The sequence below is a fragment of the Tamandua tetradactyla genome, chromosome 3 (assembly GCF_023851605.1).
Source record: "Tamandua tetradactyla isolate mTamTet1 chromosome 3, mTamTet1.pri, whole genome shotgun sequence".
Taxonomy (NCBI): Eukaryota; Metazoa; Chordata; class Mammalia; order Pilosa; family Myrmecophagidae; genus Tamandua; species Tamandua tetradactyla.
The window spans coordinates 176,821,854-176,840,216 of record NC_135329.1 but is presented as its reverse complement, the minus strand read 5'-3'; the positions used below and the strand labels follow the sequence as shown (position 1 = coordinate 176,840,216).

Below are 18,363 nucleotides of genomic sequence, written 5' to 3'. Positions count from 1 at the left end.
GGGAGAAATTAAAACATTCTCAGACAAAAAGTCACTGAAAGAATTTGTGACCAAGAGACCAGCTCTGCAAGAAATACTAAAGGGAGCACTAGAGTCAGATACAAAAAGACAGAAGAGAGAGATATGGAAAAGAGTGTAGAAAGAAGGAAAATCAGATATGATATATATAATACAAAAGGCAAAATGTTAGAGGAAAATATTATCCAAACAGTAATAACACTAAATGTCAATGGACTGAATTCCCCAATCAAAAGACATAGATTGGCAGAATGGATTAAAAAACAGGATCCTTCTATATGCTGTCTACAGGAAACACATCTTAGACCCAAAGATAAACATAGGTTGAAAGTGAAAGGTTGGGAAAAGATATTTCATGCAAATAACAACCAGAAAAGAGTAGGAGTGGCTATACTAATATCCAACAAATTAGACTTCAAATGTAAAACAGTTAAAAGAGACAAGGACACTATATACTAATAAAAGGAACAATTAAACAAGAAGACATAACAATCATAAATATTTACGCACCGAATCAGAATGCCCCAAAATACGTGAGGAATATACTGCAAACACTGAAAAGGGAAATAGACTCATATACCATAATAGTTGGAGACTTCAACTCACCACTCTCATCAAGGGACAGAACATCTAGACAGAGGATCAACAAAGAAATAGAGAATCTGAATATTACTATAAATGAACTAGACTTAATAGACATTTATAGGACATTACATCCCACAACAGCAGGATACACCTTTTTCTCAAGTGCTCATGGATCATTCTCAAAGATAGACCATATGCTGGGTCACAAAGCAAGTCTTAACAAATTTAAAAAGATTGAAATCTTACACAACACTTTCTCGGACCATAAAGGAATGATGTTGGAAATCAATAATAGGCAGAGTGCCAGAAAATTCACAAATACGTGGAGGCTCAACAACACACTCCTAAACAACGACTGGGTCAAAGAAGAAATTGCAAGAGAAATTAGCAAATACCTCGAGGCGAATGAAAATGAAAACACAACATATCAAAACTTATGGGACGCAGCAAAGGCAGTGCTAAGAGGGAAATTTATTGCTCTAAATGCCTATATCAGAAAAGAAGAAAAGGCAAAAATTCAGGAATTAACTATCCATTTGGAAGAACTGGAGAAAGAACAGCAAGCTAACCCCAAAGCAAGCAAAAGGAAAGAAATAACAAAGATTAGAGCACAAATAAATGAAATTGAAAACATGAAAACAATAGAGAAAATCAATAAGGCCAGAAGTTGGTTCTATGAGAAAATCAATAAGATTGATGGGCCCTTAGCAAGATTGACAAAAAGAAGAAGAGAGAAGATGCAAATAAATAAGATCAGAAATGGAAGAGGAGACATAACTACTGACCTCACAGAAATAAAGGAGGTAATAACAGGATACTATGAACAACTTTACGCTAATAAATACAACAATTTAGAGGAAATGGACGGGTTCCTGGAAAGACATGAACAACCAACTTTGACTCAAGAAGACATAGATGACCTCAACAAACCAATCACAAGTAAAGAAATTGAATTAGTCATTCAAAAGCTTCCTAAAAAGAAAAGTCCAGGACCAGATGGCTTCACATGTGAATTCTACCAAACGTTCCAGAAAGAATTAGTACCAATTCTCTTCAAACTCTTCAAAAAAATCGAAGTGGAGGGAAAACTACCTAATTCATTCTATGAAGCCAACATCACCCTCATACCAAAACCAGGCAAAGATATTACAAAAAAAGAAAACTACAGACCAATCTCTCTAATGAATACAGATGCAAAAATCCTCAATAAAATTCTAGCAAATCGTATCCAACAACACATTAAAAGAATTATACATCATGACCAAGTAGGATTCATCCCAGGTATGCAAGGATGGTTCAACATAAGAAAATCAATTAATGTAATACACCATATCAACAAATCAAAGCAGAAAAATCACATGATCATCTCAATTGATGCAGAGAAGGCATTCGACAAGATTCAACATCCTTTCCTGTTGAAAACACTTCAAAAGATAGGAATACAAGGGAACTTCCTTAAAATGATAGAGGGAATATATGAAAAACCCACAGCTAATATCATCCTCAATGGGGAAAAATTGAAAACTTTCCCCCTAAGATCAGGAACAAGACAAGGATGTCCACCATCACCACTATTATTCAACATTGTGTTGGCGGTTCTAGCCAGAGCAATTAGACAAGAAAAAGAAATACAAGGCATCAAAATTGGAAAGGAAGAAGTAAAACTATCACTGTTTGCAGACGATATGATACTATACGTCGAAAACCCGGAAAAATCCACAACAAAACTACTAGAGCTAATAAATGAGTACAGCAAAGTAGCAGGTTACAAGATCAACATTCAAAAATCTGTAGCATTTCTATACACTAGTAATGAACAAGCTGAGGGGGAAATCAAGAAACGAATCCCATTTACAATTGCAACTAAAAGAATAAAATACCTAGGAATAAATTTAACTAAAGAGACAAAAAACCTATATAAAGAAAACTACAAAAAACTGCTAAAAGAAATCACAGAAGACCTAAATAGATGGAAGGGCATACCGTGTTCATGGATCGGAAGACTAAATATAGTTAAGATGTCAATCCTACCTAAATTGATTTACAGATTCAATGCAATACCAATCAAAATCCCAACAACTTATTTTTCAGAAATAGAAAAACCAATAAGCAAATTTATCTGGAAGGGCAGGGTGCCCCGAATTGCTAAAAACATCTTGAGGAAAAAAAACGAAGCTGGAGGTCTTGCGCTGCCTGACTTTAAGGCATATTATGAAGCCACAGTGGTCAAAACAGCATGGTATTGGCATAAAGATAGATATATCGACCAATGGAATCGAATAGAGTGCTCAGATATAGACCCTCTCATCTATGGACATTTGATCTTTGATAAGTCAGTCAAGCCAACTCACCTGGAACAGAGCAGTCTCTTCAATAAATGGTGCCTAGAGAACTGGATATCCATATGCAAAAGAATGAAAGAAGACCCATCTCTCACACCCTATACAAAAGTTAACTCAAAATGGATCAAAGATCTAAACATTAGGTCTAAGACCATAAAACAGTTAGAGGAAAATGTAGGGAGATATCTTATGAATCTTACAATTGGAGGCGGTTTTATGGACTTTAAACCTAAAGCAAGAGCACTGAAGAAGGAAATAAATAAATGGGAACTCCTCAAAATTAAACACTTTTGTGCATCAAAGAACTTCATCAAGAAAGTAGAAAGACAGCCTTCACAATGGGAGACAATATTTGGAAATGATATATCAGATAAAGGTCTAGTATCCAGAATTTATAAAGAGATTGTTCAACTCAACAACAAAAAGACAGCCAACCCAATTACAAAATGGGAAAAAGACTTGAACAGACACCTCTCAGAAGAGGAAATACGGATGGCCATGAGGCACATGAAGAGATGCTCAATGTCCCTGGCCATTAGAGAAATGCAAATCAAAACCACAATGAGATATCATCTCACACCCACCAGAATGGCCATTATCAACAAAACAGAAAATGACAAGTGCTGGAGAGGATGCGGAGAAAGAGGCACACTTATCCACTGTTGGTGGGAATGTCAAAGGGTGCAACCACTGTGGAAGGCAGTTTGGCGGTTCCTCAAAAAGCTGAATATAGAATTGCCATACGACCCAGCAATACCATTGCTAGGTATCTACTCAAAGGACTTAAGGGCAAAGACACAAACGGACATTTGCACACCAATGTTTATAGCAGCATTATTTACAATTGCAAAGAGATGGAAACAGCCAAAATCTCCATCAACAGAAGAGTGGCTAAACAAACTGTGGTATATACATACGATGGAATATTATGCAGCTTTAAGACAAGATAAACTTATGAACCATGTAATAACATGGATGGACCTAGAGAATATTATGCTGAGTGAATCCAGCCAAAAACTAAAGGACAAATACTGTATGGTCCCACTGATGTGAACAGACATTCGAGAATAAACTTGAAATATGTCATTGGTAACAGAGTTCAGCAGGAGTTAGAAACAGGGTAAGACAATGGGTAATTGAAGCTGAAGGGATACAGACTGTGCAACAGGACTAGATACAAAAACTCAAAAATGGACAGCACAATAATACCTAATTGTAAAGTAATCATGTTAAAACACTGAATGAAGCTGCATCTGAGCTATAGGTTTTTGTTTTGTTTTGTTTTGTTTTGTTTTGATTTTACTATTATTACTTTTATTTTTTTCTCTATATTAACATTCTATATCTTTTTCGGTTATGTTGCTAGTTCTTCTAAACCAATGCAAATGTACTAAGAAATGATGATCATGCATCTATGTGACGATGTTAAGAATTAATGATTGCATGTGTAGAATGGTATGATCTCTAAATGTTGGGTTAATTTCTTTTTTTCCGTTAATTAAAAAAAAAAAAAAAAGAGAAGGGATAATTGGAGATGAAGGGATACAGACTGTACAACGGGACTGGATATAAAAACTCAGAAATGGACAGCACAATACTACCCAATTGTAATGCAATTATGTTAAAACACTGAATGAAGCTGCATGTGAGGTATAGGTTTTTTGTTTTTGTTTTTTTTTCTTTCTATTATTGTTTTAATTCTTATTCTGTTGTCTTTTTATTTCTTTTTCTAAATCGATGCAAATGTACTAAGAAATGATGAATATGCAACTATGTGATGTTATTAAGAATTACTGATTGTACATGTAGATTGGAATGATTTCTAATTGTTTTGTTAATTCTTTGTTTAATTAATAAAAATAAAAAATAAAAAAAAAATAAAAAAAAAAAATAACATGGACAGGGCAGACCATGTTGGCTCAGCCCTCCATGCTGGAGACTTCTGGTTCTTGCCCATGAAAAATAAATAAATAAATGATGTGGACAACAGAAAAAAAAAAAATATTAATTATCATCTATTTTCAGCATCCTGCAATAATGACATTCCTTTGTTCTTCCTCATGCAAAAACATCCTTTAAATTTGTACATTCAGTCACCATCATCACACACTCCAGGCATTCCTAAATCATACCATCTCAGTCCTTATTGTCTATTTTTCTTTCTGATTTCATTTGTGCCCCCAGCCCTCCTCACTCTATCATTCTCATATTCAGCTTCATTCAGTGTACTAACATTATTGTATTACAGTTAGGGAGTATTGTGCTATCTATTTCTGAGTTTTTACAATCAGTCCTGTTGCACAATCTGTATCCCATCAGCTCCAATTACCCAATATCTTACCCTATTTCTATCTCCTGATGGTCTCTGTTACCAATGAAATTCTCCAAGTTTCTTCACTAATGTCTGTTCATATCAGTGAGACCATACAGAATTTGTCCTTTTGTTTCTGGCTAATTTCACTCAGCATAATGACCTTAAGATCCATCCATGTTGTTACACACTTCATAACTTTATTCTGTCTTACGGCTGCATAATATTCCATTGTATATATATAGCACAGTTTGTTTTGCCACTCGTATGTTGATGGACATTTTGGGTCTTTCCATCTCTTTGCAATTTTAAATAATGCTGGTATAAACATTGGTGTGCAAATGTCTGCTTGTGTCCTTACCCTCATGTCCTCCGAGTAGATACCTAACAATGGTATTGCCGGGTCATTACTTTAGAAATAAAGCAATTCTATATTTAACTTCCTGAGGAACTACCAAACTGCCTTCCACAGTGGTTGTACCATTTGACATTCCCACCAACAATGGATAAGTGCCTCTTTCTCCACATCCTCTCCAGCACTTGTCGTTTTCAGTTTTATTGATAATGGTCATTCTGGTGGGTGTGAGATGATATCTCATTATGGTTTTGATTTCCATTTCCCTAATAATTAGGGAAGTTGAGCATCTTTTCATGTGCCTTTTGGCCATCCTCTTCTGAGAAGTATCTGTTCAAGTCTTTTGCCCATTTTGTAATTGGGTTGTCTGTCTTTTTGTGTTGAGTTGAACAATCTCTTTGTATATTCTAGATACTAGACCTTTATCTGACATATCGTTTCCAAATATTGTCTCCCATTGTATAGGCTGTCTTTTTACTTTCTTGACGAAGTTCTTTGATGCACAAAAGTGTTTAATTTTTAGGAGTTCCCATTTCTTTCCTTCTTTCTTCAGTGCTTGTGCTTTGGGTGTAAGGTCTAGGAAACCGCCTCCTATTATAAGACTTATAAGATATCTCCCTAAATTTTCTTCTAACAGTTTTATGGTCTTAGATCTAATGTTTAGGTCTTTGATCCATTTTGAGTTAATTTTTGTATACAATGTGAGATATGGATCCTCTTTCATTCTTCTGCATATGGATATCCACTTCTCTAGGCACCATTTACTGATGAGAATGTTCTGTCCCAGGTGAGTTGGATTGACTGCCTTATCAAAGATCAATTGTCCATAGATGAGAGGATCTATATCTGAACACTCTATTCGATTCCATGGGTCAGTATGTCTATCTTTATGCCAGTACCATGCTGTTTTGACCACTGTAGCTTCATAATATGCCTTAAAGTCAGGTAGCATAAGGCCTCCGAGTCCATTTTTCTTTCTCAGGATATTTTTAGCTACTTGGTGCACCCTGCCCCTCCAGATAAATTTGGTTATTGGTTTTTCTATTTCCGAAACATAAGTTTTTGGGATTTTAATGGTATTGCATTGAATCTGTAAATCAATTTAGGTAGAATTGACATCTTAATTATATTTAGTCTTCCAGTCCATGAACACGGTATGCCCTTCTATTTATTTAGGTCTTCTGTTATTATTATTTTTTTTTTTTGAAAATTTCTTGTAGTTTTCTTTGTACAGTTCTTTTGTATCTTTAGTTAAGTTTATTCCTAAATACTTTATTCTTTTGGTTGCAATTGTAAATTGAATTTTTTTCTTGATTTCCCCCTCAGATTGTTCATTACTAGTGTATAGAAACACTACAGATTTTTGAGTGTTGATCTTGTAACCTGCCACTTTGCTGTACTCATTTATTAGCTCTAGTAGTTTTGCTGTGGATTTTTCAGGGTTTTCGACATATAGTATCATATCATCTGCAAACAGTGAGAGTTTTACTTCTTCCTAATTTTGATGCCTTGTATTTCTTTTTCTTGTCTAATTTCTCTGGCTAGAATTTCCAACACAATGTTGAATAACAGTGGTGATGGTGGGCATCCTTGTCTTGTTCCTGATCTTAGGGGGAAAGTTTTCAGTTTTTCCCTGTTGAAGATGATGCTAGCTGTGGGCTTTTCACATATTCCCTTTATTATGTTGAGAAAGTTCCCTTCTATTCCTATTCTTTGAAGTGTTTTCAACAAGAAAGGATGTTGAATTTTGTCAAATGCCTTTTCTGCATCAATCGAGATGATTATGTGGCTTTTCTGCTTTGATTTGTTGATATGGTGTATTACATTAATTGGTTTTCTTATGTTAAACCATCCTTGCATACCTGGGATGAACCCTACTTGGTCATGGTGTATAATTTTTTTAATGTGTTGCTGGATTCAATTTGCTAGAATTTTGTTGAGGATTTTTGCATCTATATTCATTAGAGAGATTGGTCTGTAGTTTTCTTTTTTTGTAATATCTTTGTCTGGTTTTGGTATGAAGGTGATGTTGGCTTCATGGAATGAGTTAGGTAGCTTTCCCTCCACTTCAATATTTTTTTAAAAGTTTGAGCAGGATTCGTACTGATCTTTCTTGAATGTTTGATAGAATTCACATGTGAAGCCATCTGGTCCTGGACTTTTCTTTTTGGGGAGCTTCTTAATGACTGATTCAATTTCTTTACTTGTGATCGGTTTGTTGAGGTTGTCTGTTTCTTCTCGAGTCAATATTGATTTTTCATGCCTTTCCAGGAAGTTGTCCATTTCATCTACATTGTCGAGTTCATTAGCATAAATTTGTTGATAGTATCCTCTCATTACTTCCTTTATTTCTGTGGGGTCAGTGGTTGTCTCCTCTTCCATTTCTCATTTTATTTATTTGCATCCTCTCTCTTCTTCTTTTTGTCAACCTCACTAAGGGTCCATCAATCTTACTGATTTTCTCATAAAACCAATGTCTGGTTTTGTTGATTTTCTCAATTGTTTTCATGTTCCCAATTTCATTTATTTCTGCTCTAATCTTCATTACTTCTTTCCTTTTGCTTGCTTTGGGGTTAGTTTGCTGTTCTTTCTCTAGTTTTTAAATCTATTCTGCCACTCTATGTCTTTTGATTGGGGAGTTTAATCCATTAACATTTAGTGTTATTCTGTATGGGCAGTACTTTCTTCTACTATTTTGCCTTTTGGATTTTATATGTCATACCTCATTTTTCTTCTTTTTACCTTTACTGATAGTCTTCATATCTATACTCTTCTCCACACTTCTCTCTCCTGTCTTTTCTTATCTGTTTGTAGTTCTCCCTTTAGTATTTCTTGCAGAGACGGTCTCTTGGTCACAGATTCTCTCAGTGAACTTTTGTCTGCAAATGTTTTAATTTCCCCCTCATTTTTGAAGGACAGTTTTGCTGGATATAGAATTCTTGGTTGGCAGTTTTTCTCATTTAGTATCTGAAATATATCATCCCACTGTCTTCTCACCTCCATGGTTTCTGCTGAGAAATCTACGCATAGTCTTATTGGGCTTCCCTTGTATGTGATGAATTGTTTTCCTCTTGCTGCTTTCAAGATTCTGTTTTCCATTTGACACCTGACATTCTGATTAGTAAGTGTCTTGGAGTACATCTATTTGGATCTATTCTCTTTGGAGCACGCTTCACTTCTTAGGTCTGTAATTTTAAGTCTTTCATAAGAGTTGGGAAATTTTCAGTGATAATTTCCTCCATTAGTTTTTCTCCTTTTCCCTTCTCTTATCCTTTGGGACACCCACAACACGTATATTCATGCACTTCATGTTGTCATTCAACTCCCTGAGTCCCTGTTCATGTTTTTCCATTATTTTCCCTATGTTTTCTTTTGCTTGTCGGATTTCAGATGTCCCATCCTCCAGTTCACTAATCCTATCTTCTGCCTCTTTAAATCTGACTTTGTAGTTTTCCATTGTTTTATTCATCTCTTCTACTGTGCCTTTCATTCCTATAAGTTCTGTGATTTGTTTTTTTTTCAGACTTTTGATTTCTTGTTTTTGTTCATTCCTTGCCTTCTTTATATCCTCCCTCAATTCATTGATTTGACTTTTGATGAGGTTTTCCATGTCTGTCTGAACATTCTGAATTAATTGTTTCAACTCCTGTATCTCATCTGAATTGTTGATGTGTTCCTTTGACTGGGCCATTTCTTCAATTTTCCTAGTGTGATTTGTTATTTTTTGCTGGCATCTGGGCATTTAATTACCTTAATTAGTTTATTCTGGAGATTGTTTTCACTTTTTTTTTTAAGCTAGAATTTTCTTGCTGGATGACTTTGTTGTCTATCTGTTCTTTGACATTCAGTTCAGCTTATTCTAGTCCTCTAGCTTAGGTTTTGTTTAATAGATCAGAATTTTTCAGTTCTTGTTTTTGTTTCTTGCCCTGCCTGTATGGTGCCTTTCCCCCACCCCTTAGGAGGGTCTACTTAGGTATTATAGACCCCAGTCAGATTTTCCCAGACCAAACTGGTCTCCTCTAGGGAGGAAAGAGTCATCTGCGTCAGTATTCCCTGAAGGTGAGACCCAGCGGATTAAAAGGTTTTCCTATGTAATCTCTGGACTCTGTGTTTTTCCTACCCTGCCCAGTATGTGGCACTTTTCTGCCTGCGGGTCCCACCAGCATAAGGTGATGTGGTACCTTTAATGTCAGCAGACTCTCCCTGCTGGGGGCATGGTGAAGGCGGAGGAGAGGTTGTAGGCTGACTTTAATTAGTTCCCTTTTCCAGACCCTGGGGTATGAATTCCTTGATGAGGGATTCCACCTGAGCTGGGCCCCACCCCTCTCCTGGGGAAGGCACAGGCTCTAGATGAGCTCTCAAACAAGCCTGTTTTTGCCTATGCCTGGGGTCATGGAGCCCGAGAAGCCTTGCAGCTGTATCCAAAGAGTAATCAATCCATAGAAACACAGCCACAAAAGAGAAAAAAAAAATTCTTTTCAGAGCAGGACCCGGTTCTTGGGTTTGCCAATCAAGAGCTTAAGTTAGTACGTTGCTCGTGTATCTCCAGGTCCTATGTACCCCCTCCTTTCCTGCAGGGCCCAGACCTTTTCAGATCCAAAAAAACTTTTTTTTCATTTTTCTTTTTCATTGGCCCTGCCCTCTGTGCGCCAGGGCAAAAACCAGCACCCTCCGCTTTTACTCAAGGTTCAGCTGAGCTGGGGTTTTTTTTAGTAGTCAGAATTTGTTAATTAATTCCACAATTGGTGTTTGGTTGTGCTCAGCCCCTGCTGTTGGTAAAGTCCCTTTCTTTTCCCCTCTGGGAAGCAGCCTGTGGGGGAGGGGCGCCGGCCACTACTGCTTGGGGAACTCACGATTCTGGGGGGGCTTGCATCGGTCCAGCTGGTCCAGACTGGGGTATGCTGTGTGTCCTGTCACTGACATGGTCCGAACAGTTGTTCTGTACTGTTTCTGGCTATTTATTAGCTGCTCTGGAGGATGACTAAATCCCACACCTTACTAAACCGTCCTTTTCAGATCCACCCCCGGTTTTAATTTTTTTAAATGTTAATGCTAGGATTTAGTCCCTGAGTAGTCTGTTCCTTACATTTCTATCTAGCTAGTGATATATCAGAGATTTTCTTGAATGTCAGGTGCTAAGAAAAACCATTGAAAAAATACCTTTGATAGTCTTTGCACTGTAGACTGTAGCTGTTCTTCAGTTTTAGCCATCTTATTCAAGGAAATAATGCCAATGTTACTTAAATTGTAGCCTACAAAAATGTAAACTCAGCAAGAGTCTAAAAAGCAAACTTAAAAAATAGATCTAGGGATCTGATCAAAAGGGCAGAGTGAGACTCTTCAGGCTTCTTTCCCCCACAGAAGCTTTGAACAACCAAAAAGAACTGGCAGAAACATCTTTTTCAGGGCTCTAGTAATCAAAGGAATGCAATAACAGGGTGAATGCCAGAACAAGGAAAAGGCCAGTTAAAAGAGGTAGGATTTGTGATGCTCTTGCTGGGGTGCAGAGTCAGCCTGTGCTTCCAGTGTGGATCCCTGGTCCTGGTTCTAGATGGCAGCAGAGTGGTCCACATGCACATGCTGGGAACATGTATATCTGGCCCAATTTGTCTGGTGGTGGCCTGAGGGGCCTCCTGTCTGAGAACTTGCCCTTTCTGTAGAAGGCAACTCAGAGAGCTCTTCTAGAGAATGTTGTGGGAAAGCTGTCAAGTGGCTTTCAGGGGTAAAGGATTGCTCATAGTAGGACATACAGTACAATGCCAGAACATTGAGGAAACTCTTTCCTAGGTAAGAAGGGACATTTGCAACTCTGTAAATGGGGGGATTTCTAGGGCCATACACCCATGCCCCAGATCAGACACATGCACAGAAAAGATCAGGGCCTTGGCCTTAAGCTATTTTCATACAACTCAATGAATGGATAAGCCCTGAAGAAGAGCACTCACAAAGGTCAGTTGGCAAAGACTGACGAAGGTATCCCCACACCTTTTCTGTGTTCAGCTCCTGGCATTCAAGGAAAAGTTGATCATAATGCTAGCTGTATACAAGCTTAAGGAACAGACACTGCAGAGTCTCTAAGTTTCAGTGGTAATACATTAAAATATCCAGCTTTCAGCAAAAGGTTACAAAACATACAGGGAAATAGGAAGCGATGGCCCAGGCAAAGGAGATGATTAAAGCATTAAAATCATCAATGTGGAAAAAGAGACATGGGACATACCAGAGACTTTAAAAACATGGTCCTAAATATGCTTAAAGAGCTAAAGGAAAACGTATAGAAAGAACTAAAGGAAGTCATGAAACTGCTAGATGAATGCAAAGGAAATATCAATAGAAAGATGGAAATTATGAAAAGGAACCCAACAGAGCTAATGACCATAGTAACAAATTAAAAATTTCCTAGAGGGATTCAACAGCAGATTGGAGATGGCAGAAGAAAGAATCAGTGAACTTGAAAGAAGACAATTGAAATCACTGAGTCTGAGGACCAGAAAGAATAGGGAATTAAGGAAAGTGAGCAGACCCTGTGGAACCTGTGGGACACCATCAGGCATACCAATATATACATTGTAGGAATCCCAGAAGGAGAAGAAAGAGAGAAAGGGGTAAAGAGAATATTCAAGGAAATAATGGCTGAGAACTTCCCCAATTTAATGAAAAACATGAATATAGACATCAAAGATGCTTAAAGAACTCCAAAGTGTGTAACTCACATAGTTCCAGGCTGTGCATATAATAATCAGACTGTAAAATGCCAGAGATAAAGAAGGAATTCTGAAAGCTGCAAGAGAGAAGCAACATGTCACATACAAGGAAGCTCCAAGAAGATTAAGTGCTCACTGGAAACCGTGGAGGGTAGAAGGTAGTAGAAAGATAAATGCTGAAAGCAAAAAAACTGCCAACCAAGAATTCTATATTTAGCCAATATCCTTAAAAAAATGAAAGAAGAATTAAGATATTCCTAGATAAACAAAAGCTGAGGGACTTCATCACCCCTAGACCAGTCCTATAAGAAATGCTGAAAGGAGTTCTTCAGGTTGAAAGGAAAGGACATAAAACAATTGAGTGAAGCCACATGAAGAAATAAAGATCCCCAACAAAGATAAAAAATATGGGTAAATATGAACATCATTACCATTGTATTTTTGGTTTCTAACCCCACTTTTTACTTTCTATAAGATCTAAAAGACAAGTGCATAGAACATTATAATAAATCAGTAGTTTTAGACTCAAGATGTATAAACATACACTGTGACAAGAACTACATAAAGTTGGGGGTTGGGTGGGAGGTATGGGAACCTAATTTGTGCACATTATTGAAGTATCAAAACAGATGAGATTGTATAGATTTAGGATGTCAATTTAAGCTACACAGTAGCTACAAAGAAAATATTGGAGAATATGCCAGCTCATACAGACATAAATTAGAATCTAGGTTGCCAGGTGCAGTAGGTTGGGGGAATGGGTACTTACTGTATAATGGGTGTGGGTTTCTGTCTGGGGAGATGGGAAAGTTTTAATAATGGAAGGTTGTGAGGGTATGGCAATATTTTGAATGTGATTTAATCCCACTGAATGATATGCTTGGGAGTGGTTGAGATGAGAAAGTTTGTATTGTATATATGTTCCCGCAATTAAAAAAAAAAAAAGAAAGAGCAACTAAAGAGACAATGACAATTCAATGCAATACATGATCCTGGATGGCATCTAGCATGGGAGTAGAAAAGACTCAAAGGGACGTTATAGGATGTATAAAAAATTGGAATATAGATCGAAGGTTTATATCAATGTTAAATTGCTTGAACATGATAACTGTACTTAAAGTGGTTACATAAGTGAATATGTTTGTTCTTAGGAAATGTACAAGGCAGTATTGAGCATTCAAGAAGCATGACATATACAACCCATACTCAGGTGTTCAGAAAATGGATTGACAAACAGATAGATAGATAGGTAGGTAGGTAGAATCACACTGCAAATGAGGCAATAACTTTTTTTGACTCTGCAGATTTTAAGGAGATATATCCAGATACCATATATTCCATACAAAGTAAACAGTGTCACAGTCTCATTACTTAGTTGTGCAGTCATCATCATGCTCAATTTTAGACTATTTTCATAGTTCCAAAAAGAAAAATATAGATTGACACAAAAAAGAAAACCCTAAACACCCCAAATCCCTTATTCCCTCCTATTACTGACCCCTGTATTGTATGGTATACCTGTTACTGTTGATAAAAGAATGTTAATATATTACTGTTAACTGTAGTCTGTAGCTTGCAATAGGTAATTTTCTGCATATACCACACTATTTAAGGTATGTCTTGAGTAGTTTACTGGAGTCCTTTAAAAGGAGCCAACAGAGATGCAGACATTTGAAGATGCTTGGAATGCCACAGAGAGAGCAGACACCTAGACAGGGATGTATGTAGATGCAGAGCCCAGTAGATGTCACCATGTGCCTTCCCATGAGCTACTAAGGAAGCCAGAACCCACAGATGTGTCCCAGAGAAGCTAAGTGAAGGCCCATAAATGTTTAAAGAGGAAATTCCTGACATCAGAAGCTGTAAACAACAGAACTGGGAATAAAGACCAGCAGATGCCAGCCATGTGCCTTTTTATGTGACAGACATCAGCCTTCCTTGAGTCAAGGTATCTTTCTCTGTATGCCTTAGTTTGGACATTTTTATGGCCTTAGACCTGTAAACTTGTAACTTAATAAATTCCCTGTTTAAAGGCCATTTCATTTCTCATATATTGCATACCAGCAGCATTTAGCAAACTAAAACAGTCATGGTGTATAATTCTTTTAATGTGCCATTGGATTCAGTTTGCAAGTATTTTGTTGATAATTTTTGCATCTATATTCATTTGGGAGATTAGCCTGTAGTTTTCCTTTCTTGTAATAGATGGGAAAATTTAAAAATCAGTGAATCTGGATAACTGGAGAGGGAGGAAAGGGTATTTTGGAATTCTCTGTATGGGGTTTGTATTACTTTTATAACTGTCCTTTAAGTTTGAACATTTTTCAAAATAAGATGTTAAAAATAAAAGATGAGAGAGTAACAATGACAATGAAATGTAATTTATGGTCCTGAATAGGAAGGAGAATGCTCAAAAGGAGATTATTGGGACATATGAAAAAATTGGAATATACACACTAAGCTTTATATCAATGTTAAATTTCTTGAACTTGATAAAAACTGTAATTGCAGTGGTTACATAAATGATTATCCTTGTTCTTAAGAAATGGACTTGGAGCTATTCAGTATTTAAGGAGCATGATGTATACAAACTGGTCTCGTGTCCTAAAAATAGATAAATAGATGGAGATAAAATGATACGGAAAATTTGGCAAAATGTTAAAATTGTTGGCTCTGGGTATGTGAGGGTGGGGTGGAGGCCTGTTGCAGTTCTCAGTATGACATTTGTATTATTTTTGCAACTGTCCTGTAAGTTTGAAAGTATTTCAAAATAAAAATTAAAACAAAAACAAAATTTAAATAAAAGAAAGATTTGGCCCATAGCATATCCAGTGTCATCCTTTCCAGCCTAATTTCTTTTCCTTTGATTTGTATGAAAGGCCTTCTGAGTCACGTGGCCAGGAAATCATATGTGTAGAGTAAAGACAGTCTTCAGAAGAATGGAAATCTGAGTTCCTTATAAGGTGTGCAACAGAGGGGTTGCAGCATAGGGAACTTAGAAGGAAAATGCTAGCTGTGGTGACTGGTGATTGTTCAGAGTTTGTGGCATCTTCTCCCTCCCCAAAAGTTCTTACTGCCAAGTTCTCTGATTATGATATAATTATTAGTTCATAGAGTGGTGGCAATAGCATGCATTTGAAGTCAAATAGGCAGGAAGAAACCTGGGGTCCACCTCTTTACTATTTGATCTTATGCAAGTTATCCAACCTCTCTCAGCCTTAACTACTACATGAATATGTTAATAGTACTTACTTCATGGAGATATTGTAAGGGTTTCATGGGATCATTCATGCAGACCTTCTAATACAGTAGGTTTTCAATAAATAGTTGCTATTATTGTCATCATATCCTCTCTTGGTGATCACAGGCCTTTAGGCTCCCTGTTTCCTTTCCCTGTCTACTAAGAAATTGATATGAAGTAAAGCTACAACACCCTCTTAGCTGTGGTACCTTCCAGAGTCCATGCCCATTGTCATTTTCCCCTCCTATCCACTCATTAGGAATCTCCCATGGGTTGTTCCTTGCAGGCACATTCCCTTACCGACAGCAGACTCTGATCCACTATGGACCTTGCCTTCTCTCTCCCCTTCAGCTGCCTTGGATTTGTCTGTCTTGGTTCTTTTCTTTCGCCTGGCTTTGCCAATCAACTCCCTCTCCTAAAGATGAAAAATTGAGAAGAGGAACCATGATAGTGTAGGAAACTAAAAATCCATCAAAGGAAGATGATGTTCAATAAAGTGACAGAATGGCTCAGAATGGCATTCATGTAGGTGCCAGATGAAGCAAAAGAGTGAGGTCCTAGAGAGTGTGGACCTGGTGGGGGGAGCAGTTAAGGTTCAACCTTTGATTTAAAATTCCTAGGTATAATTTCATAGGAGAAAGAGTTATAGAATACACTTTATGGGCTGCCTCCTTTTAAAAACAATTTTATTGTGGTAATATATGTACCACACAAAATTTTCCACTTTAGCTACAACATGTGTACAATTAAGTGATATTAATTACCACCATTCATTACCAAATCTTTTCATCTCCCCAAACAGAAACTCTGTATCCATAAAGCAGTAACTCCCCATTTCATCATTCCCTCCCCATAGAACCTGGCACTAGGTACACTGTAATCTACTTTCTTTCTCTATGAATTTGCTTATTCAAGTTATTTCATACTAATGAAATAATACAATATTTGTCCTTTTGTGTCTGGCTTATTTCACTCAACATATCTTCAAGGTTCATCCATGTTGTAGCGTATATCAGAACTTCATTCCTTTGTATGGCTGAATAATAAATATTCTATTGTATGTATATACTGCATTTCATCTACTCATCTGACAATGGACAGTTGGGTGGCTTCTGCCTTTTGGCTATTGTGAATAATGCTGCCATGAACAGCATTATTGGTTTACAAATACACCTCCCTTTTTTGATGCTAAATCATGGTCTCCAGAGCTGGTTCAAAGTGAGACATTTGATAGACTAGGGTGGCTATGATTAATAGTTTACTGTTTTAAATCAAAGCCAACTTTATTCATTTTTGCATCATTTGCTAACTTTCTGGAAACCTCAGGCAGATGACCACAGCCATATCAGTCTTCACTCTTCCCCCATGGTCTGGGACAACATGTAGGCTCCTCCCAATAGGAGATGACAGAGTGGGGCCATGACTACCCATTCAGTAACTTGTAAGTATTAGAAATGGGTGCCTTCTATCCTTCAGCCTCATGCTGAGATGCATGGGCGATTTCAGCACCCATTTGCTCTCTTTGTCAAGTGTCCTTGTATAGTAAGCAATCTATTTAACTGTACATGGAAGCCCTGATTGTAAACAGAAATCCAGGCTGGGCTTTCAGTCCAAGACCTTGAGTGTTTATACTCACAGGGCTGATGCTGGTTGGTATCTGCTGGTTGAACAGTCTTGGTTCTGCCTTCCCTTTTCTTTCTCTTGGAAGAAGAGATGTGTCTTCAGCAGCCAACTGCTCTGATCTGGGCCCATGTCCTGGAATTCCTCTATGCGAGTGATGTACATAATAATTGCTGCCCCTTTGAGAAGAGCAGACCATCCAGATCAAACTCAAGAGAAAACTCTCAGGTGTACAAGGAAGGGGGAAAGTAAACCAACAATTATTGAGTACCTATTCTATGCAGGGCATTTTACATACTTGTTCAACTCCCATTTCTTCAACACATCCCTGAACAAGGGGGATTAGACAGGTTGGTCTTCACTTTTGGGATTCTTTCGGTAAGTCCCCAAATTTAGGGAGTGGGGAAGTAGTTTGCTTTCCTGGGATTGCATATTTTACCTTTGTTGAATGACACTGATTATTTAACTGAAATTTCTTCCATCAAAGGCTTAGTGAATAAAAAGTGACATTTAGGTTAGACTGTCTCAGGAACATGCAAACGTTCATTACTTTGAATCCTGTGATTTTTATTCTTGATCGAATTCAGCCATCAAAAGGTCATGTGTGGTGTTAGTTTCATCCCTTGTAGATTAGCTACCACTGACTGTGCCCCAGGATAATTGTTTTATGCCTTCTGGGTCAAAAGGCCACTAAGAAACAGCCCCGTGGATTTCAGTAATAGAAGTAGCAGCAGCAGCTATTAGATCCTGGGTGCCTGCTGTGTGCCAGGCCTGTTCTGGGCATTTAATTTTTTTGCTAAATCAATATATTATATTTACCGTGCTCTGCTAGCACAGGGCCTTACTGTAGAAACTTGAGAAATATTTGTTGAGTGAGGTAAATGGAATTTCCTGTAAATATATGGGCCTTTAAATCATTCAATGTCACTCTATAAAATGCCATAGAAGTATCTTTTAGAATTTAGTGCTAATTTAGTGCTAAAATAAAAGAAAACCTTTATTTTACTTGAGGAATAAGCATGTTGCAAATAAGAACCACAGAACTGATCATGTTATGCTCTCTCTCTTTTTTCCCATCATAATTAGGAATCTGTGTCAAGCCTGCAACTTGGTCACAGTGATGATAATGACTCTTACAGAGTATTTGTGTTCTTTTTTTTCTTTGCTCCTGATTTAAAAATATATAT

The 18,363-nt window shown here is 37.2% G+C and overlaps 1 protein-coding gene across 4 annotated transcripts in view; it reads right to left on the bottom strand.

The window, feature by feature from the left end:
• The window catches only part of KIAA2012 (KIAA2012 ortholog), a 140,579-nt gene that overhangs the window by 31,859 nt on the left and 90,357 nt on the right, over positions 1-18,363 (bottom strand). For all 4 annotated transcript variants that reach the window (XM_077154724.1, XM_077154725.1, XM_077154727.1 and 1 more), the window contains 2 exons: positions 17,193-17,355; positions 15,857-15,971 (listed from right to left, as the gene is read on the bottom strand). In XM_077154724.1, the coding sequence (XP_077010839.1) occupies positions 15,857-15,971; positions 17,193-17,355 (278 nt within the window). The remainder of the gene's footprint in view (positions 1-15,856; positions 15,972-17,192; positions 17,356-18,363) is intronic.